The sequence below is a fragment of the Sceloporus occidentalis genome, unplaced genomic scaffold (assembly GCF_023333645.1).
Source record: "Sceloporus occidentalis isolate IW3139 unplaced genomic scaffold, rSceOcc1.0.p SCAF_5, whole genome shotgun sequence".
NCBI classification, from domain to species: domain Eukaryota; kingdom Metazoa; phylum Chordata; class Lepidosauria; order Squamata; family Phrynosomatidae; genus Sceloporus; species Sceloporus occidentalis.
This window is the reverse complement of record NW_028316985.1, coordinates 89,397,938-89,421,459: the sequence shown is the minus strand read 5'-3', so window position 1 is coordinate 89,421,459 and position 23,522 is coordinate 89,397,938. Positions and strand designations below refer to the sequence as shown.

The 23,522-nt window shown below is 38.4% G+C and overlaps 1 protein-coding gene across 6 annotated transcripts in view; it reads left to right on the top strand.

Moving 5' to 3' along the window:
• LOC149312469 (TBC1 domain family member 19) overlaps positions 1-23,522 on the top strand; it is an 82,057-nt gene that overhangs the window by 49,857 nt on the left and 8,678 nt on the right. For all 6 annotated transcript variants that reach the window (XR_016281260.1, XR_016281259.1, XM_089524699.1 and 3 more), the window contains 6 exons: positions 3,047-3,109; positions 12,838-12,922; positions 14,634-14,678; positions 17,884-17,916; positions 18,700-18,809; positions 22,802-22,893. Coding sequence is in view for 4 of the 6 variants with exons in the window: in XM_089524699.1 (XP_089380825.1) it covers positions 3,047-3,109; positions 12,838-12,922; positions 14,634-14,678; positions 17,884-17,916; positions 18,700-18,809; positions 22,802-22,893 (428 nt within the window). In the remaining 2 variants the exon portion in view is untranslated. The remainder of the gene's footprint in view (positions 1-3,046; positions 3,110-12,837; positions 12,923-14,633; positions 14,679-17,883; positions 17,917-18,699; positions 18,810-22,801; positions 22,894-23,522) is intronic.

Sequence of the window (23,522 nt, the reverse complement as noted above, 5' to 3'; positions counted from 1 at the left end):
AACACAAGCCATATAAGTTGTAGTTATTCTTGGGATTTTACGGCCAAGCACAATTTTTCTCCTACAAGACAGGGATCTCTCACTAATAGCTGCAGTCATACAAATTTGGTCCAGAACCTTTTTTTTGTTTGTTTGTCAGAAATTATTGTAGTGCTTCTAGGTCTCAATGGATCAATGCTGGTAGTATTCTGTATGTCTTCATATGTGAGCCCTCCAGAAATTGTTTCTCTGAATTTTCCACTCATAATTTGACAACCTCAAAGTGAGATTCAAAATACCATCTCATGTCCACTCTCTGCTTGGCTGGTTGATGCTAATTAGAATCTAACCGATGATACAGAGCTTTGCTCATATGGGATCTCAGTGATTGTCACCATTGATGCCTTAGAATCTGGATGGGGAGTTCATTATGGCCATCCTAGTGTCCAAGGCAATTGGTCAACTGCAGATTCGAGAAGCCACATCAACACCCTAAAACTTTTGGCAGTAATACAAGCATTTTGGGAGTTCATTCAATTCCTTTCCAGCTGTGTTATTAAGTAGGCACAGACAACACAACAGTGTGCTACACCAACAAGAAAGAGGGTACCCAGCCACGTGCTTTCCTGTCTTGCATACTGTATAGCTTTGGATGTATTGCTATTCTTGAGAAATTTGGACAGTTGGCAGTTCAGATTCTGAGTGATGATTACATAGAAGGAGATGCTTTTAGTAAAATGCCATTGCCATGCTTTTTTTTTAATCAACAGGGAACTCCAACAGTGCCACTGGGTAGTGCCAGATGCAGTGGATTCTGTACCAGTGCTCAGCAATGCCTAGTGCAACTGATTCTCTCAGATCCACGGTTTCTTAGAGGACATATTTACAGTGGGAAGGTGTCTCTTTTTATGCCTATCCTCCATTTCTCTTATATTGAGCGCAATCATGAAAGCTCTGTCTAGACAATGTAAACTTCACTGTGATGACTGTGGTAACCATGGTACGGTGGTTTACTCTTCTTCTCCTGATGGCCAGGTAAAATTACCTAACGCTTTCCACTGTGTCCAGGCCTAATAATAGTCAAGAAAGAGAAGAATGCTACCTGTCTGGTAGATACACATTCATTGTGTATCCTAAGGTGATGAATGTCTTATGTACTTCTAGAGAGCCCTCCACAAGAGACTCTCATGGGCGAAAAAGGAAATCTTTGAAAAAATTTCTCTCTTCAGTTTCCTCCAACTACAACGAGATTCTGTTTCCTACATCCTTGCTTCTTTCCTTCCATGAAGGAAAGGGATTGTTATACTCCTCCTAAATTGTAATCTGAAGTACTCCCTGTCTGTTCAGCACTTTACTTCTTGGTTCATCTTAACTACAATCATGAGCTATTTTCAAGGACTCCTTAATATGTACTCCTACTCACTTAGTCACTTCCAGCCTGGAACATGTTGATTGTCCTTTCATAACTGGGAAAGAATGCTTTGCTACCACACTCTTGCACTTGATGTCAGTGAAGGCAGCCTTTCTGGTCACCATCACTCCGATTAAGAGGACAGGTAAACTGTGTGCATTGCATTTGCATCTGCTTTATCTCATGTTCCATTAGGTCAGATACAGTATCTCTTTTCTCCTGATGGTAGTGGTTCCTTTTACCTCTTTCAGGACATTGTCTTCTCTTTCTTCATGCTATGTCAGTCTTTGACAAACAGAATATTATACTCTCTTAAAGTGCATAAGGCATTATTAGCCTTTTAAATTGACCACACCACCACTTTTGTAAATCTTCTTGTCTGTTGATATATCAGAGTGTTCTTTCAAAATGGATATTCTTTCTCTTTGCAATGTCTGGCAAAGTGTAGGGTTGCTACAGTTGATCTTCTGTTGTCTTATAAAGTAGTCTTTACTGGGGAATGTGAAAAGTCATTCAGCAATAGCAACAGATATGTCAATTGTCAATATCACTCCATTATTATTATTATTATTATTATTATTAACTTTTATTTTTGAAGCGCTGTAAATTTACACAGCGCTGTACATACAATCTTTTTAGTAAGACGATTCCCTGCCCTCGGGCTTACAATCTAAAAAGACATGACACAGAAGGAGAAGGGAGTGGTGGAGGGAAAGGGGATGAGGTCCAGCAGTTCCTCTCTACCTCCAAGGCCTGGACCAAGGCAGATGGACTGGAGGAAGGGCTTGGCTTCATAATGGATGGTTAATCTTCTTCCAGGGAAAATACATACTCTCAAGTAGGATAATACATATACAGTACATAGCAATACAGGAAATGGTTTGATAAACAGGCACCAAAAGAACATCAAATAGTAAGCGACAATTATGCAATGCCTGGGAAGGCTTCTCTGAACAGGATGGTTTTCAACTCCGTTTTGAAGCTGCTTAAAGAAGTGATGGCTCTTGCTTGTGGGGGAAGAAGGTTCCAGGACTGAGGGGCAGCAAGTGAAAAGGGGTGAATCCGGGATGGGGCAGAGGAAATCCTGGGCTGAGACAGCAGACCTTATTTTGATCCCAAATACTTGCAAGACATCTACACGGTCTCAAATTTTTGCCTTCATTTGCCAATATAGAGTTGAGAATAAGCTCCAGCAGGATGCAACTTTTGGCAGAACAGTGTTGCCAGTGATCCTTATGTGACATACACACTTCTTCCAGCTTCAGGTGAGGTCTACAGTCTCCCAAATGTGTGGGTTATACAGAGACTATAAAAAGGAGATTGGTGATCTGTAACTGTGATTCTTTGAGTGGATGTCTGTGAACTGCAATATGTGGTAGCTAAGGAGTATGATTAAAATGTTATAATTTGTAAGATAAATTTCATTTCCCATCACAATAAAATAGGAGAAATTCCCATTGATAAATGCTAATTGGAAGTGACACGCTCAATTATCAGGATATAAAAGCCTAATTTTCTGTGTTGGAATTATCTAGTATGCGTAGGAATAGTCATTAATGATATAGCATTACAGTGCTGCTCCGTTATGCTTACTACAGGAGATTTCCAGGTGGAACACATGCCTCTCAGCTTTAAATTGTGATTTTTTGATTACAGGATGTGAAGCTGACAGCCAGCAATGATGACTACTATTTTGTGTTTGAGGATTATTTATATCAGGTAAGTAATTATTATTGTTGTGGCAATTAGTGTACAAAGTGACATGTAATATAGGGGACAATTGTTTCATGTACCTTGCATACCTAATAAAAGGGATAATTGTTCTAAGCAAACTAACAGCACAAATCTATGCAAGTCTACTCAGTAATGAATTCTATTAAGTTCAGTAGAGCTTATCTCTGAATAAATGTTATTGAGTTGCAGTCTAGGTAGATTTCTGATACAATTGAATGAATCCATCAATCACTGTTTAATAAGAAAAAAATTACTCATCTGTGCCTGTGGACTTGCTAACATGTAAAATAGACAATATTTGACCCAGTAAATTTGAAGATGAGTAGTTGTCACAGTCTAACTGGATAAGTTCAGTCACCTTTAAATTGCTGTTGAATTTCAACTCTATGGGATGAAGCAAGATCTGTATTTGGAATGATGGATTTCACTAGGATGGCCCCAAATTATGAATCTAGGACCTTTCAAAGAACTAGATCAAACATTTTGTATGCCTTCTGGGAAAGGTTGCATTTTGAGATGCTAGATGTTTCTGTGCCACAGTTAATTTCTCCTGAAAAATACTTAGTTGCTATTCAGAGCAAGGTCAAAGACCAATGGACATTTTCTGTTGTGCTTATGGTGCACTTTCTAGATTAAAGAACTTTCCCTTTTGTGGGGGGTGGGGGAGCTCTATCTGGGTCTAAAAATGTGAAGAAGGCTCGGAAAACTCAAAACACAGTTTTAGGGGGCATCATCAGCCATTTCCCAGTAAAATTTGTATTGACCCCTTCCCCAATTTTTTTGAGTAGGATAGGCATGGGAAATCTCAGAGAGCTTCAGAAATTACCTGGAGGGGGAAATATGTAGCAGTAGGTCACATTTTCTACAACCTTGACTTAAGAGTTATGGAAGGGGCTCTCAGATATATGTGAAAGTTTAATAGATAATGAATACTGTTCAGATTAATTACTCGTGGTCCCATTTTCCCCAATACTACTTTGCTCAGGTAGTATTGTCTTTTTATATTTATATGATACTGTTTCACACCCTGAGCACTTTGGATGTGGTAGTGTAAATCTAAATCAGTGAGCAACTGTCTGGGGTTAAGGGGCCCCATCGGTCTCTCAGGTCATCTCTTGCATCTCTTTTATCTGTGAGCCACCTTGAGTTCTTTTCTAGGAGAAAGGCAGCACAGAAATAAAATGAAATAAATAAATAAAAATAAACAAAGCGTTTTGCTCTCAAATATGTCTAATGTCCTCTGGGGGACATGTGGGCATTAATCATTTTTTTAACCTCCAAAGGGCCATTTGTAGTCCAGGAAAAGTATCTCCGCATCCTCTAGAAGTCATTGGGGGAGATTTTGTTTTGACTGCATAGGTATTGTGGGCTGTAAAATGGTCCTGTGGGCTGCATGCAACCCATGGTCCCCACTCTGAACACCTTAGTCTAAATCAACAAATGTCCATGTATTTATCTTTGCTTCTAGTAAAGAGAAGTCATCTAATTGTTTGGGATTGTCAATGTTACTTCTTTTAAATCTGTTAAACTGGAAGCTCGTTACAGTTGCAAATCTCCTAATATGCATTTGATTGCAATGTCAATATAAATGTCATGGGAGAAGATTCTCATTTTCATGATACTTTCAACCCAATTAGTTACAGCTGTTGTGGTGGGCTTGTCATTCTGTTATTTGTAGTTACATAAAACAAATTTAAACCTTCTGAAGGTTGAAAATTCTTTAGAGGATGGACTGATCTGTAGAGCCCTGTTAGTGTAGTATGAGCAGGAAATTAGCAAAATATTCATTCCGACTTGTATGTGGTATATATGATTGCAATCATTAATTAAAAAATATGTAGCAGAATTCATCTTGACTAATTGATAATTTATTCTATATATTTAAAGAAAACTCTTTTTCAAAGCTTGATCCTTATTTAGCCAAAAGAGCATTGATCATACACAGAAATAGAGGTACCAACAGAAATCTTTTAAAAATGGCAGGTACAACAACTGTAACCGGTGTTGAGGATCTTCCAGAACAGATTAGTGAAAACTGAGTTTGCTCACTAGCCGTAGAGAGCAAGCGCTGGGTTCTGTTTGTCTGTGTGGTGTGTTTTGATGTGTATGTGTTTTTAGGTGTATGGATATGGGTTCCTATGTTGTGTCTCTCAAATCTGTGGTGTCCCTGTGCAATATGTGTGATTTGCCTGGGTAGGTGTTGATGTGTATCATGTACATTAGGACCATCACTCATTTGCTTTTGTAAAGTGTATGTTTTATGGTATTTCTAGGAATCAGATATTTAATTGGGAATTAAGGGTCCAATTCTCATCTCATCGCATCTTTGTATTTTTTTTTTGTGTGTGTGTGTGTATACTTCCTTTGGGGTAATAGGTGTTGGAACTGAGAAGAGTGGATGCAAAAAAGTAGTTTTGTTTTTTGAAACCCAGACTCCACTTCTGCCTTGTACTAACATTTCTGGCTATGTTACATTTCCTTTTGGCATTTTAGGCCCACTGTGGCAACCATATTTTTAAAGATACAAGTGCTCTCCATTATGTCAGCCATTTTCTGAGAGTGCCCACAAACCCCTTAAAATTCCAAATAAGTCCACTGGACCATACATACACTTCAGTGTTCCTGGTGTAGAGGAAGGCAGCATCTGGCTAAAGTGCTCAACAGGAATTGATTCAGAATGTATTGCATCACTTTTCTGCAGGTCCTTCTTGTAGTTCCTAGTTCTTTTGAAATAAGTAATTTGTTTAATGTTTTCATTCTGTTATATTATTCTGGGGCATATATATATATATATATATATATATATATATATATATATATATATATTTGTAATTACCAGAAATACATTTCATAATCAAGAGAAGCTTCTTGACTTGCATTAGTCCCAGTAAATATTTTCCAGTGAGTGACTGGTTGACAGTTCTGATAGACTGAAGGCCCAAATATTGTGCTCTAAATTGGTTAGCTCTGGAATGCTAACAATACTATGAATTCATCTCAAATATCATTCAAAGTCCCTGGGGGTTGGGAGCAGAAATAAATATGCAAATTCACTTATCTGTATGCAAACAAAACTTTTGGTATGTATGTTTGCATTTCTGTGTTTAATTCATTACCTAAGGAGGTGAAAAAACTGAGCTAGCATAGAATCATAGAATTCTATTCCTGTCCAGGAGGAGGGATTCCACAATGTCCTCCATTTTGAGCATGGCTAAGAAGTATGGATTTACATTTATATGCTTCCAGCTTTTATTTGGTCATGTTTTCCATGTTGCTTGAAAGTCCTACATTTCACCATCCTCAACCTATTGGCAGCCCAAACAACAAGTCAAGCTTAATTTCAGCCCCTACCTCCTTCCAAGTTAGGCACCCCTTATCTAGACACTATACTTCTATTGATGCAGCCTAAAATTGCATTGGCCTTTTTAGCTGCCACATCGCACTGTTGACTCATGTTCAACTTGTGGTCTACTTGGACTCCTAGATCCCTTTCACACATAGTTTCATTCAGCCAGGTGTCCCCCATCCTATATCTGTGCATTTCATTTTTCCGCCCTAAGTGCAGTACCTTACATTTCTCCCTGTTGAAGTTCATTTTGTTAGCTTTGCCACAGCTTTCTAGTCTATTCAGGTCATTTTGAATCTTGATCCTGTCCTCTGGGTCCTTAGCTACTCCTCCTAATTTGGTGTCATCTGCAAATTTGATAAGTATGTGTGATGTCCTGCCAGGACTATTTGAATCTTCCCCTGCATTTTCTTTCATGTTGGTTCAGGCCATAGAATATTTTAGTGTAGGAAAATTCATTGTATTAGTTGTGGGAGGAGCAGTCGGATCCCCAGCATTTTTCCAGTTTTGGTTTGCCCTTTCCCAGCATGCTCTGTTTTTTGCTAGAGGCTTTTAGTTTGGAGCAGTCTTTGCTGTGAGCTGGCAGAGAGCTGTCTTTTGGTGGCAAACAGGCCCAGGCAGCCAGAAAGGGCATTTCTTACACCAGTTAGCCGATTTAGTTACGAAGAACCTTAGCCAATTCAGTTACCAAGAACGTTAGCCAAATCAGTTACCAGAAATTAGTTACCAGCATCAAAGAAGATAAAGAAATCAGGAGCTGAAAGACCCTGCACCAGCTCCATTGAGTGAGGAGATCAAACCCAGAGAGATGACACCCTGAAGATTGCTGGAAGCCAAACTGTAAAGTATCTTTTATTTAGAGCTGGAGAGGAGAAAACTTTAAATTAAACTTCCCCCTTTTTGAACTTTACACTCAGCATCAGAGCCTTATTGGGTAGAAGAGTTTGATCTCACCAGGGTACCGGCGTTGCACACCCAAACCTGCCTCCACCTTTAGTTGGGTGTGTCTTCACAGTATGCCTCCAATTCTGTCATCCAAGTCATTGATAAAGATGTTGAATAGCACTGGGCCCAGGTCAGAACCTCATGGGACTCCACTGGTTACTTCTCTCCAGGATGAAAAGGAGCCATTGTTGAGCGCCCTTTGTGTTTGGCCGGACAACCAGTTACAAATCCATGTAACAGTTACCTTCTCTAGCCCACATTTTACTAGCTTGTTTGCAAGAATGTCATGGGGAACATTGTCAAAAGCCTTACTGAAATCAAGATATACTATATCCACAGCATTCCCTTCATCTACCAAGCTGGTAATTTTATATAAAAAAAGAGATTAGATTTGTCTGGCATGACTTGTTTCTCTGAAACCCATGTAGACTTTTTGTGATTATGGCATTGCTTTCTAGATGTTCACAGACTCCCTGTTTAATGAACTGCTCTAGAATATTTCCTGGTATAGATGTCAGACTAACTGGACAATAATTGTTGGGATCCTCTTTTTTCCCGTTTTTGAGGAACGTTTGCGCTCCTCCAATCTGCTGGGATTTCTCCTGTTTTCCAGGAGTTTTTTTTTTAATTTTTATTATTAAAAGAAAAACATACTCATATACATGAATAACACACATCAATCCATAACACATACACATCCATTTGTCGTTATTTACAAAACGGATTCATATAAATCCCCGTCAATTTATGTTGTTTATGATTCTCCCATACATACCCTTTAAACATTCCCACTTCCTTGTTCTTCCTATAACCTTTCTCCTGATTTACCCCATTCCTCGACCTTCTCTTCCTCTCCTTACCCATATCCTCCCTCCCCTCCACTCTATACTAACTTTTTCCTCTCCTTCTTATCACTAGCTACTTACTCTTACCTTCTTCACTTACTTTCCTCCTTCAATTACTTTCTTATCTCTCCTTTCCTTCTATATTTTAAATTTCTGCTTAAACCTTAACTCATTCTTTCTCTATACATGCTCACTTCACAATCTTACAAACATACATGTAATGACTTCCTCCTATCTCCCTTAATTATATCTCCTTATTCTTGACTTTCCATAACATACGTTTTCTAGTGGATCCTATTTCCCTATCTTCGTAAAATTACGTCCAGTATAGGTAGTTACTAACCAGATCTGGATACCTACTGGAATGATATTGTAGCTATCTTGCCCCAATTCGTTTCGAGAAATTTAATCACCTTCATCCAGTCGTTTTCTTTTTGTATCTCACCTTTGTTGTTAAGTGTCTGTGTTAGTTTGTCCATCGTGATTGCATCATACAATTTTAATATCCATTCCTCTACAGTTGGGCATTTTGAGTTTTTCCATTTATGGGCAAAAGTTACTCTTGCAAGTGTAATTAAGTAGTATAAATTTTTTGCCTCTTTGTCCTTTAAATTCTCATCCATGATACCTAGTAGTAAAGTTTCTGGTTTCCATTGAGTTTTTTTGCCCATAATGAGATCAATCTGACTTGTTATATCTTTCCAAAACTGTTTTGTCACTTTACATCCCCACCAACAGTGATAGAAAGTTCCTAGTTCTTTTTTGCATTTCCAGCATAAATTATTATTCAATTTATAAATTTTTGCCACTTTGGCTGGAGTCATATACCAGAAATAGAACATTTTGTAATAATTTTCTCTCAAATTCTGGGATGCTGTAAATTTAAAATTATTTTTCCAGGAATTTTGCCATTGTTGCATAGATATTGGATGGCCTAACAATCTTGCCCACTTAACCATGTTTTCTTTCACCACTTCCTGTTCTAACTCATATGATAATAAAATTTTATAAATTTTCCCTACTAATTTGGGGTTTTCTCCTAAAAGGAGTTTCCCCATCTCCGAATTCCCTTGTGAAAGAACTAATTTTTGATCTTTAGAATCTTCCTTAAACCTTGATTGAATTTGATTGTAATTAAACCAGCTAATTTTCCAACCCTCTTCGTTCAATTGCTCTTTTGATTTAAGATTTAGTTTTCCTCCTCTATTTTCTAAGATGTCTCTATATCTGATCCATTTAAAATTTATTATCATCTCTTTTCTATAGAAAGCTTCCTGTGGAGATACCCAACCCTCTATGTTTTGGAAAATTCTAAGTTTATATTTGTTCCAGATTTTCATAAGGGGGTTTCTAATGCAATGCTCTTTAAAACGTCTGTTAGATTTGTCTTTCTCGTAAATCAAATAAGCGTGCCAGCCGAAATTGTTACCATCACTCTCGATCTCTAACAAATCCAGATTGTCTAATTGTATCCACTCTTTGAGCCATAACAAACCACAAGCATCAAAATACAATTTGAGATTTGGTAATCCTAATCCTCCCTTATCTTTTAAATCCTGCAAGTTTTTATATTTTATTCTAGGTTTCCTTCCTTTCCATATGAATTGGGTTAAATCTTTGTCCCATTCCTTAAAAGGTTTGACTGATGTAATAATTGGTAACATTTGGAACAGGAAAAGGATTCGTGGTAATACCATCATTTTTATAGAAGCTATTCTTCCCGTTAATGAGAGGTTTAATTTGTTCCATTTGAGTAGATCTTGTTTTATTTTTGCCCAAGTTGTCTTGTAGTTAATCTCAAATAGATTATTTAATCTGTTTGATATTTGTAAACCCAAATATCTCACCTTCTTTTCGACTCTAATGCCTGATTGTCCTTCTAATTGTTTCTGTTCTTCCTCACTCATATTCTTTGTTATAAAAGCTGATTTAGCTTTGTTAATTTTACAACCAGATACCTCCCCAAATTTCTTTAGTGTTTCCATTACTGACTCTATATTTTCATTTGGATTCCCTAAAAAAAAGACCAAATCATCTGCAAACGCTCTGATTTTATAATTTCAATTTTTAATTTTTGTTCCTCTGATTTGGTCATTTGATTTAATTTCTTTTAGTAGTAACTCTATAATTAGTAAGAACAGAAGAGGGGAGAGAGGGCAACCCTGTCTTGTACCTCTTTTTATATTGATAAATTTGGATTTTTCTCCATTTATTCTAATTTGGGCTTTTTGATCTTTATATATTTTGGATATCCAATTAGAAAAATTTGATCCAACTTGAATTTTGTTCAGTACTTCCACAAGAGTTTGCCAATTAACAGAATCAAAGGCTTTTTCTAGATCTACAAAAAGTAAGCCTAATTGTTTATCGTTATGATGTTCATAATATTGCAGGATATTTAGCAAGATTCTTGAATTATCTCTCATGAATCTATGGGGTAAAAATCCCCTTTGATCAATATCAATTGAATCTTTTAGACAAGCTTTGAGGCGGTTTGCTAGAATTGTGGCAAAGATTTTGTAATCGTTATTTAGAAGTGAAATTGGGCGATAATTCATTGGATCCAGGGTATCCTTTCCCTCTTTTGGGATCATTATTATTTCTGCCTCTCTCCACGAACTTGGAATTGTTTCTTCCAGAGCCTTATTCATAACTTCTTGCAGGATGGGTCCCAATTCAAATTTAAATGTTTTATAAAATTTTGCTGGTAAACCATCATTACCTGGTGATTTCCCTATTTTACACGAGTCAATTGCATCCCACACCTCTTGAATTGCTATTGGTTGATTTAATTGTGTCCTCTGACTATCTGTCAGAGTTCCAATGTTCGACGATGACACGTATTTTTTAATTTCTTCCTGCTTGACTTGGTTTTCTTTATAGAGGTTCTGATAGAATTTCCTAAAGACTTCCTTGATTTCTTCCTGTTGGGTAACCACTTTTTCCAGGAGTTTTCAAAGATTATTGCCAACGGCAATGGTCCCCCTCTGGGGGTCTGCATCTAAGACCAACTCTTCAGTCACATAATCAGTATTTTGGTTGTCCACTGTTTCACCTTGCATCCCTCTCAAACCATCTCTCCACATTCACCTTGATCAGCAAAATCAAATTTTTCCAAATATAACATTTGTAATTCAGATTTTAATGTTTGTATAAAGTTTTTAGTATATTGTAAAATTATATATTGTAAATTAACTTTTAAAAATTGTTTAATTGTTTTTAAACTTTGTATCTACATTATTAATGCTTTGGTATTGTTTTAAATTTGTACTGTTTTTTTTTTTAAAAAAATAGCTGCCTCAACTCCCTATATCAGGAGTAATAGTAATAAGAATAAGAATAAGAAGTAGCCCTTATATCTGCTTATGTTCACAACACCAACACTACTTTCTTAGTTATAGGACTTGGTTGTTTACTAAGGTTCTACTTTGCAGGGATGTTTCAACACAGTTTATGCTCACTGTTGGAAAGAATGGGCTCAGTGTTCCCATGGAAGGCCAAGAGGATTTATTTAGCTTCTACGTGGCAGGAAACAGATGATTTTTAGTTAAGTGGCAAGCAGGAAAGAGTAGTGTATAGACCCATACTCTGAATTGTAGCCAACACTTTAATTTCCTACTTTTATTCACCTCCGTTATGATAAATTGGTGTTTCATTTTTTCCTGTCTGTTACTTTACTGAGTGTACAACATTTTAGCTGTTTGGACAGGAGTAAACTCTGATATGTAATGCTAACTTAAAAGTGTATGTTTAAGATATAAGGCACTTTGTTGTCTGGGGGAAAAAATCTGCAAAAGAGTAAGCTGTTCAAGAAGGTAAAGGCATATCTCAGCCAGAAAATTATTATGCCCTTTATCAAAAGCGTGAACATTTCCCCAAGACATTTCTGTTTTTCTTTGACAAATATAATTATCAAAAAACTGTATTTATACAAATATTAAACAAAAAGGAGCTGTCTGAAAAGATGATGCTCAGTGAAACATTACCATGGCATTGAAAGTATTCTGGGGGAAATGAAGGCAAGATAAACTGTGCTTCCTACTCAGAGTTGCATTAATTGTCTAAAAAGGCCCAGTCTTTTGTCTAGAGTTTCAAGTGATAGAAGTTCATTTGGAAATTAGTTCTTTATGTATCTGTGTGTCTTAGCAATAGGAACAGCAGTCCTACATTGGTGAAACCGTGAAGAAGAAATTAGGTTAATCCTGATCCAATCTGAGTTTCTTTGTGGCTTTTAAAAAGAAAATCAGGAAACTGAGAGATCAATTACAGATTTCCTGCATCTAGTTGAGCAGCAAAATACAAGTGATCCTGTTGCCTGAATGTTCTCAATCCTGTTCAAAGACTGAAAATTCATTTACCTAGTATAGTTCGGTACTTATATAGGACGGACATTTTTTCTTCCAAGTATCCAGTACTATTGTTAGAGATAAAAATCTAATCCTAGTTAATTGATTTCATATGTTACATATTTAAACATATTTTATTCTGCAGGAAATACCAGCTTTAGTGTCTACTTCCAGTTAAACATTATTTTACTCCCTGAGCAGTTTCTAATTATTATATTTTGTTTTTTCCAGGTATTACTTTGTTTTTCTCGGGACACTTCAGTATTGGAGCACTTTGAATACAATAGTGCTACGCCACCAAAGTCATACATTCGAGGTAAAAAAAAATGTGTACACTTATAGCATTTATAAACACTAAGTTGAACCAGCACAGTGCAATGATTTTAGTGTTGGATTATGGCTCTGGAGGCCAGAGTTTGCATTCCTGCCCATCCCTGGAAACCCACTGGGTAACTGTAGGCACGTCACACTCTCAGCTTCAGAGGAAGGCAAAATTAAGCGTCCCTCTGAACAAATCATGCCAAGAAAACTCTGTGGTAGGTTCACCTTTCATTTGCCATAAGTCAGAAATGATGTGAAGGCACACAACAACAATGAGTGAATGTGAACCACTTCTGACTTCTGCTGGTATTTAGTGGTGTCACTCTCAAGGCGCAAGGAATCACCCCAAAGGATGTGTAACAGCCTGGTGGGGTTCTCCTCCTGTGGTGGAGGGGCGAGCATGCCCCTCATGGCTTTGCCACAGCCCCATTTCTCCCCCTGGGGAGGGAGCCAAGGTGGTTATGAGGGTGGCTGACCCTTGGCAGCCCCTCTCCCAAAGAGTAAGCAATCCTGGTGACACCACTGCTGATAATAGGTTATGTTTTTCTGGGCCACTGTTACACATGTGTTGGACTTTCTGCTTTCTTTCTTCAATTGAGGTCTCTCTTCATCTTCGATTAGTTGTTATTTAGCTGTCATTTCAACACATTTTCAGTTTCATGGTAAGTCTTCTTGTTTCACACATTAGTTCACACATTCTTTGGTTTGCTGTCATAGAAGACTGAATTTTCAGTTACCTGCTTAGAGAGCTGCTGAGCTTTGTGCCCTGCAAGTGGTGACCCATATCTTTGCTTCCATCCAGAAAGGATTGTCTTGAGACTTGGTCTGCTTCCTGCTTCTGCCTCCTGCCTCTGGTCCATTGGATTGATTCTGTCATTCTTGTATGACATATTGGAGCAGGGGGTTTGATTGTTTACACTGACCCTCCCACTCCCTACTTCTTATAGCTTGCTAGCCTCACATTTGTCTGAGTCACAGAGATGCCAAGGAAGAAGGATAGGTTGCACACCTTTAACTGTGGCCTGGTACATACCTGTTTGAAGGTCCAGAGCAGTGGCGGCGTTTTTTCCTCCGCAGGGAAGCCGCAGCCGGCAAACTGCACAGCTTCCCAGCAGAGGAAAAAGAACCTGCAAAAAGAACTGGTGCAACCTGACATGCCACTACGTGCTAGAGTTAGGGACTGTGCGGTTGCTGCGCGGTCCCATAACCCTAGCATGGCGCGAGCCCAGCGCTTTAACGCCATCTGTACCGTGCCTATAACAATTTCTCTGAGTGGTAACCTATGGATTCATGCACCCCTGACTGTCCTGCCCTCATCATGTCCAGCTGCTTCACATGGATGGGTGCGTTGGTGTTATATTGAGCTGGTGGGTTTTGGTGAGAAGTTCCTTATATAGTCCCTTCTATAGGGCTGGCAGAGGGGAGCAGGGCTAAAGCCAAAACTCATCAGAATGCTTTAGAACACTCCAAAAGAGGTACAGTGAAAGCACAGGATAACCCATTTGTGTGAGTTCACAGATGACCACTCGAAGAACTACAGTTATAGCTATACAACCTGTACTTTTACTCCTTTCTTGGTTACACTATGAATATTTCCAACTTATCATCACTTGTTTCATCATTCTATGTTTTGAATATGGAAAATACTGTTTTCTCTTACAGTCTGTATATTGCTTATATTTTTTTCATTTTTGTATTTTTCACAGGGAAACTTGGCTTGGAAGAATATGCTGTCTTTTATCCACCAAATGGTAAAGCAATACTGTTGCCTCCTCTAGTGTGAAAAGGGGAAATTGCAGCACTGAATTTTTCCGCATTTGTTTTGTAGTTTAATTGGACAGAGAAAACTGTACGGTGGACTCACCCTCTCTAGCTCACTGCTTTTCTCAAAGAGTTGAGGGCAGTAAAACAGAACCATTTTTATCCATGGTCATTTCAATATTTGTGCAAGCTTTATCCCCATATAAACATGTTTTACAGGTTTTGCAATAGTTAAAAATGCAAAATATGCTTTTCCACAGACAAGTAAAGGGAAAAAGCCAAATTAAACTTATAGATATTGAGTCAAGATACTGTTTTCAAGTCAGGGAAAAAGAAGTAACTTTCTGGCCTTCCTGTGTTTTACTACCTTTTCTTCTTACGATGATAAATAAGACACAAAATTCCCCATCAAAATAAGTAAGGGAATTATGACATCTGTGAACACCTATGCCACTTTCATGATCTGTGCATGGTTCCAGTAGTTTTCCAGTATGCTTAGTGGCAAGGTGCATGTTTTGTGTACAGAATGTGTGCACTAAAGAGATCATATTGTGATTTTATGTGTGTATCCATTATGCAGCATGTAAATAGATATGCCCTAGCTTCTGTAGCACAATCCATAGAGAGCTAACCCACATTTCTGGAAATGTGGTGTGATGTCACATGTTCTCAGTTGCTACTTTATCAAGTTCATTTTAAGGAAAACGTGGCAACTTCTGAGGTTAGGAGGCTAGAAGAAATGTGAAAAAGCTATGTTAAGCACTACCTGAAACTAAGATTCTGGACAAGTTAAGCCTTGCATGGAGTAGCAGCTTTTGATGGTCTTGGGCATGCAATGAGGAATTTCTTTGCCTTTTAGACCAGTTACTTTTCCTTTTGCTGTGATATCTGAGAAGCAGCTTTGAAGGTCTGATTTTGTGTTCTTGTAAACTTTACATTTTGCCATTTTCCAAGCTTACTAATAATCTTTTAATGACTTCATAGATTTTAACTCACCGTATCTTGGATGGCAAGAATATTAAAAGAAAGTTCAGTGGCCTTGATTTTGACAATTTGGTCAGATTCTTTAGATTCTTACCTTGAAAAGGAGAACTGATTTCAGTGCAAAGAAGGTTTTGTGTGTAAAAAAAAAACCCCAGAAGCACACGTTTTCTTTCTGCTGAAGCATACATTCATAGTTTCTACATTAGGGAAATAAAGGTTTTCTAATTTTCTTCTCATGAAGGAAGGATTTCAAAAGTTTTAACTCCACAACAGTTTTTGAGAGTTTTTATACATTTTCCAATTATTCTTGAGTAGTCTGAAATGTTCTTTTGCAAGAACCTGTCTATGCAAAAATTATTGGTAATAGGAGGCTAAAAGAAACAGAGCTTGCATAAAAAGTGGGGGGAAAGTGCATTTTGTGCAAAATATTGTTTTGTGCACCCTCCTTCCAATTTTAATGAAAACAAATTTTGCTAGAGATTCTGAAAAGCAAAAAAGGTCACAGCATTTTACCTCCCCCCCCCCCCCCGCCATGATGTATCCTGATGTGCAAATACACCATTTTTCATGGAGGGGGGAAATTGTGAAAATGTATTATATCTTTATCTTATATTGCTTTGTTCATGTGATTATACTACTACTGTGAGCAGTTTTCACACACACACACCCATCATCCATAGGACATACTGTCAAAATCAGCTGAAAGATCTGACTAATTATAGATGGTTGACTTTTACAACCAGAAATTTTTTACACAGACACACAACACTTTCCTCCATTCTCATTTGCTTCCTTTTTAGTGGAACATAGATTTAGCCATTTTAAATTAGACTTCCAACTTTGGGTCAGGATGTACACTTGTAACAGGCCTTAGTGACTTTGTGGGTGGCTATCTCATAGTGGAGCTTTCTGCCTCTTCCATGTGGGAAACATCCTAACAGAACTTCCTTCTTGCATGAGAAGAGCATTTTCTTTTTTACAGAAGAGATATTTGAGTCTTGGACCGCTATGCGAGTCCTACCATAAGGCAGTGTAGGAGAGTTTTTAGCAGCCATTCACACTAGGAACTGAAGATGGGATAAAGTGGAAATTTGAAACTGTGAGCTGCATTTTAGGTAGGAAGGAGTTGAGTAGATGGTTTCAGTATGTGAGAGTAAAATTTATATTTGAAAACCTGGAGTCCTTCTCTGTAGGATTCATTGACATTAACTACATTCTAGCTTGTTCCTGAAGGGAAAGTGGTAACCAGTACAGATACTACAGGACAGGTACAACCTGATTTCAAAGCTAAAGGTTTGTTAACATTGTTGCATTGCTTCCTAGACCAACTGCATCTTCCAAAGTGTAGAGGGGTGTGTGTGTGTGTGTGTGTAGTGTATCTTTAACCATTTGTGTGGGTCTCTTATGAGGATGTGGCAGCCCTGGACTTCTCTCCAACATCACCTGCCAAACCCACTTGCCTCCTATGGCGTGCAAATTTTGGTTTCCCTTCCCTAGAATCTGGCTTGTTATTTCTGTTTCTTTTATAAAGGTTTTTAATGAATGCTGTGACCACCTATGATGTAAAGTAGTTATGCTGAATATGAGTGCAACTTGCCAGCTATATACTGAGCTTGCAGAGTGCTTGATAGTGTCATTGCCTCATTGCAGTCTCATCAGCAAAAAGAGGTATATTGGATTACTGGTTGGCTATCTTAAATGAGCGGTGGGCTCCACTGAGTTTGCGGGTCATGTGTTTTGTGGGTCTACTGTTCATTTTTTCAGGGGAGCAATTAGTTTGCATCCATAGAATTAAAGATCTGCTTAAGCATACAGAAAGAACAAAACTCAGAATTACTGTTACAGAAAATTCTGGGATTTTTTTTGCTTACTATGGCGCGTTATAGACGGGCCTTTAATACGCCCCCGTCACGTGCTAGGGGTTGGCCGAGGACCTAGCGTCCACATCGGCCTCACCCCTAGCACGTGACAAGGGCATAAAGATGGCGGTGCCCGATTTCCACGCTCCTTCTTGGCAGTGTCTGGGAGCCGCGCCGTTTAAAGGCTGCGGCTCCCGGACGGTGCAAGCGGTGGCGGCAGCAGACCACTGCAATCCGGCGGTCTGTAATGCGCCCATGTTTTCACAAAGTTCTGAAACCATTAAGTGTTGTGACAGTTGATAAAATGGAGCATTTTTTTAAATTATTATTATTACTGTATTATTTTTTGTAGGTGTAATCCCTTTCCATGGCTTTTCAATGTATGGTAAGTGACTGTTCTATCTAGCATTAGAAACAAAAATTAAATGTGCTTTGCCAAATTTAAAAAAGGGTTAGTCACTGAAGCAACATGTTTGAAATGTTTTGGTCATGTAGTATGTGATTCAAACACTCCTCTGTAAGGGGCCGTTTGACTTTAAGTTGCCATCATCTTTATTCGTGGAGGAAACTCAGGTGGATTGCTATTCTGATCTCTGGACCTCTGTTGTGTGTACTTACTCACAGTTTGGGCCAGGGAGTTCTCAGGTTGCTCAGCCCTTGTGTTAGACTTGCCTGTCATGATCTTATTTCTTTGGGGATTGTTTGTGGGTCTGCTGAGTCATTCCTGAAAGGGAAAATAATCTCCCCCTCCTCCTTTCATCTCTTCATTGGTTGACAGCGCACAAAGTCAGCATTGCAATTATGGAAGTCACTGTAATTGTATTTGTACAATTGATTTGATGTGCTTTCATACAAGTCAGGGCAAATTGTGAGCGCTTTGCTTCCAAAGTGATCCCATGCGGGAGCCAGTCTATAATTCTTACCTGTTTCATAAAAAATCAATATCTCAGTGCTTCCAAAATGAAAAGGTAAATTATCTGTAGCTAAGGAGACTTGAACATACTTTTTTGTTGTTTTAAACAAATTTCTGCTTCTGCAAAGGATGTAGATTCTTTCAGAATATGCATCTTTTGTATTACCTTTTTATTGCCATATTTTGTGCTTTTTGCCACTGAGCTATTTAAGCTTTTTACAGTGCTGATATAACAAATTTCTTTTATGCTTTCAGTTGCTCCACTTTGTTTTCTGTACAATGAACCTTCCAAGTTATACCAAATATTTCGTGAAATATACATTCGTTATTTCTTCAGACTTCATTCTATCTCTTCTCATCCTTCTGTAAGTTTGCTTTGAATAAATTTACCTTGTAGCATCTATTTTTAAATAATTATATATAGGAAGGTAAGTCACCATATTCCAGGAGGGTTAGACTAGAAGGGCAGTGTATAAAACCAGGAAATAAATAAAGAAAATTATCTTTATATTGTGCTGCATCCTGAAATTTCAGAGTCACTGTATAATCACACTTTATAGAACTTATATAAAGCATCTTTGTGTGTACACTTCAGCAGTATTGATTATGTCTTCTGTTTTTTGGCATATGGGCTCATGAAATAGTTTAACACTGCTTATTACTCTAACTAGCCCAGTATTATATATATTTGACCAGCAGTAGCAGTGGTTTATGTCTTCTCCTCTACACTTGGCTTCCTTTAACTAGAGATAATTCAATTTGTTCCTGAACTATGTCTACAATTTCAGAATTGCCTTTGATGCTTTAAAGAGGAACATATTTTAAAGAGAAATGCAACATCAGATTTTATGAGAATACTTCCCATCTTTTCAGATTTGTAAAATGTTGTTGAAAGATACACCATATATATTTGACTATAAGGTGAGAAATTTATGCCCCAAAATGGACTTCAAAATCATGGGCTTACTTATATATGGGCAATAATACTGCTTATAAAGTTCCTAAAAGAAGTGCCCACCTTCCTCTGTAGCCAGGGATCTTTCAGCAGTTCCCCATTTGAGTCCCCGCATGCTCTCCTCTCTCTCTGTGTGTGTGTGTGTGTGTATGTGTGTGTGCGCGCGCCTTCCTTCGCAGCCAGATTTAACAAACAGCCACTGAGGCAAGGGACACACACACAGACACAGAGAGAGTATGCCCAGGCTTGTACCCCCTTTTGCAAGCCATGAGCCTTGGAAATCCTGGGGGTGAAGGACAGAAAGAGAGAGGGGTTCTACCCTGTTTTGCAAGCCATGAGCCTTGGAGATGCTTTTGGTAAAGGCAAGAGTGTCTGCGTGTGCCGAAGTTTGTTCCCCATTTTCCATGCCGAGACTGTGACTCATAGGAGAGGTCCAGAGAAGGAAATGTAGAGAGGGAAGTGGTGTTTTGTTTCCCCCTTTAGATCTTTTGTAACATGCCCCAGTATTTGACCCTCGACTTATCCACAGGTCATATGAAAATCCATGATATTGACTTATACACGAGTATATACGGTATGATGTATAACTTTTAAAATGTACATGAAGTTTGAGTTATCCAGAAATTTGGAATATTCCAAAGTTCAAAACATGGGTAGCTGAGATAGTGACACCTGTGCTTTTTGATGGTTCAGTGTATACAAACTTTTGTTTCATGCACAAAATGATTGAAAATAATGTGTATAAAATTACCTTCAAGCTATGTGTATAAGATGTATATGAACCATGAATGAAATTTATGTTTAGACTTGTGTCCCATCTCCAAGATATCTCATTATGTATATGCAAGTATTATAAAAGCTAAAAAAATTAAAAATCCAAAAGCACTTTTGGTCCCAAGCTTCTCAGATAACAGATAATGAACGTGCAAATATACAGATACATATAGATCTCTTTTGAAATGGAGCGACATGTTCAGAAGTAAACTTCCTGCTTCAGATATCATTGTGTCATTATGAGTTATAAATAATAATAATAATAATAATAATAATAATAATAATAATTTATTTATATCCCGCATCTTCCGATTGAGGATCGAGGTGGGTAACAACAGAGAAAATACAATATATAGTAATAAAAACAACAAGCCCCACAAAACCCCGACCCAACCCTCCCTCCCAAATATAAAATTAAACAGTAAAAAAAATGTTTAAAAAAATACATACAATACATCAAAGTTAAAAACAAATCGCAAGTAAGAAAAATAATAAAAGGGGGATTCAATTGGTTCTGGACATTATCAATCGGGGAAGGCCTGCCGGAAGATAAAGGTTTTTGTCGCCTTTTTAAAAGCTTCGAGTGAGGATAATTGGCGAATCTCTTTTGGCAGGTCATTCCAAGTTTTTGGAGCGGTGTCAGAAAAGGACCTCCAGGAGGTCACCGCCAGTCTGGTCTTTCTAGATTGTAAAAGGTTTTTCCCAGAGGATCGGAGTGTACGGGAAGGATTGTATGGGAGGAGGCATTCCTTCAAGTAGACTGGACCCAGGCCATGTAGGGCTTTATAGGTGATAACCAACACCTTGTACTGTGCCCGGAAGCTAATAGGCAGCCAATGTAGTGATTTTAAAATAGGTGTAATATGGTCGAACTTGGATTTTCCAGTGACCAGTCTGGCTGCCATGTTTTGTATCAATTGGAGCTTCCAGACGTGGCACGAAGGTTGCCCCATGTAGAGTGCATTACAGAAATCAAGACGAGGGGTTACTAGAGCATGTACGACCATTTCTAGGTCCCACTGCTCCAGGTAGGGGCGCAACTGGCATATCAGCCAAAGCTGATAACAGGTACTCCTGGCTGTCACATCAATCTGAGAAGACAGTTGAAGCAACGAATCCAGGAGCACCCCCAAGCTGCAGACGCAGTCTTTCAGGGGAAGTGTAACCCCATCTAGAACTGGCGAACTTATCTCCATACCCAGATTGGGGTTACCTATCACGAGTACCTCCATTTTATTTGGATTCAGTTTAAGTCTATTTTCCCTCATCCAATCCATTACCGATTTCAGGCAGTCATTCAGGGGGGAGATGCCCTCCTTGGTCACTGAAGCAGCCCGAGACATAGAGAAATAAATTTGGGTGTCATCAGCGTACTGATAACACCCCGCCCCATGTCTCCGGATGATTTCACCCAGTGGCTTCATGTAAATGTTAAACAGCATGGGGGACAGAATGGCACCCTGAGGGACACCAGATGTCAGCTGTCTCGTAGAGGAGCAGCTGTCCCCCAGCATCACCATCTGGAATCTGTCAGAGAGGTAGGAACGGAGCCACTGCAAGGCAGAGCCAGTGATTCCCAACTCTCTCAGGCGTTCCAGAAGGTTACCATTGTCTATGGTATCGAAGGCCACTGAGATGTCCAAGAGCACCAACAGGGCCACACTTCCCCTGTCAATGCACAGAGTTATGCTTAATCCCATTCAGAGTTTCATTTTAGCTCATGATAACCCTGCACCAAACCCCCAATCTGTTAGTTTTCCTCTTCTCCCCATTTCCCAAACAGGATCAGGCTTACCAAATTGTATGGGAAGGATGGGAAACAGTAGCCAAGATTACAGGTGAGGCTTTTAAAAGCCTGCACGGCTGGTGTGAACATGGAAGTGTTGTTTCTTTTTCTGCAAAGTCTCCAAAATGGAAAAATAAAAAAAACAAAAACAAGTTAGTTCAAATCAAGATAGGCAAATTTTGCCTATCTCCATCTATGTGCTAGATTTCCGTAGGTTACCAGTGTCTCAGTCTTTGATTTTTCTATGGCACAGGATATTTTATTTTTGTTTTACTGGGGTAGTGTACAGCCTCTGCTTATGTGTTATAAAACTAGGTTGAAGAAATGGTTACGAAATTAACTTTATTATGTATCTTTTTATGGCGCAGTGGTTAAATGCCTGTACTGCAGCCATTCACTCAAAACCACAAGGTTGCGAGTTCAAGACCAGCAAAAGGGCCCAAGCTCGACTCAGGCTTGCATCCTTCCGAGGTCGCTAAAATGAGTACCCAGACTGTTGGGGGCAAATTAGCTTACTTGCTAATTAGCTTACTTGCTGTTCACCGCTATGATCTTTGGAATAGCGGTATATAAATGAAACAAATTATTAATTATTATTATTATTAAATGCTGGTATGTGGCCCTACTTGCTGGTACAACATCATATCACATCAAAAGTGACTATATTTTAATGTGAAGGAGCTGGCTGGGTTGAAGTAACTGAGCTAATTTTATCAAATCATAGCTTAATTTTTGACCTACTGTGTATGCATTTCAATTCATGCATTGTCTACACTGGATATTTTTTCAGATTTCTTTTTTAAAAACTCATAATAAGATATATACTTTATGTTATTTTAAAGGGCATTGTATCATTATGTTTACTGTTTGAGACCCTTCTTCAGACTCATCTACCACAGTTGTTTTATCATCTTAGAGAGATTGGAGCACAACCGTAAGTATTTTTTCCTTAACTTCAAGCACTCACCTGACATATATTAGGCCCTTAATAATTCTGAGGAAGCATCCAAAAGAATTGATGTGAGTTAAGATGTCTAATGTATACTTTAAAAAGTAATTGGAAATACCTTAAATTATCTTTAGAGTAGTCTCCTAGCAGATATCTGCACACACACACACACCCCGTGTCATTTCCAACAGCATAGCTCAATATGGTGTTGCATGGTTTTCTGTACATCAGATTTCCCATATCAGCACCAATGTATTCATTCTGTTTCCAAAACCTTTAGCATCCTAAAGACTATCCATTACTATCATATGGTAGTGTGACTATTCTTGGAAGCAACCATGATGAACTAAAAAAGTGGTGGGCATAACATTTTAATGCTCCAATGCATTTGAAATCATCATTATTTCTCCCAAAATGTAAAATATCCAATCCTAATTTTGCTAATTTATATTCTTGAGTGTTCTTTGAAAGTGTTGATGGGTCTGTTGTGGTGCAACAATGACAGCCCCAGGACAGAACCCTGTAGCACTCCATTTGAAACTTTCCTCCAAAGTGAAGAGCAGCCATTGATGACAACTCTGTGAATACAGTTGTCCATCCAATTATTAATCTAT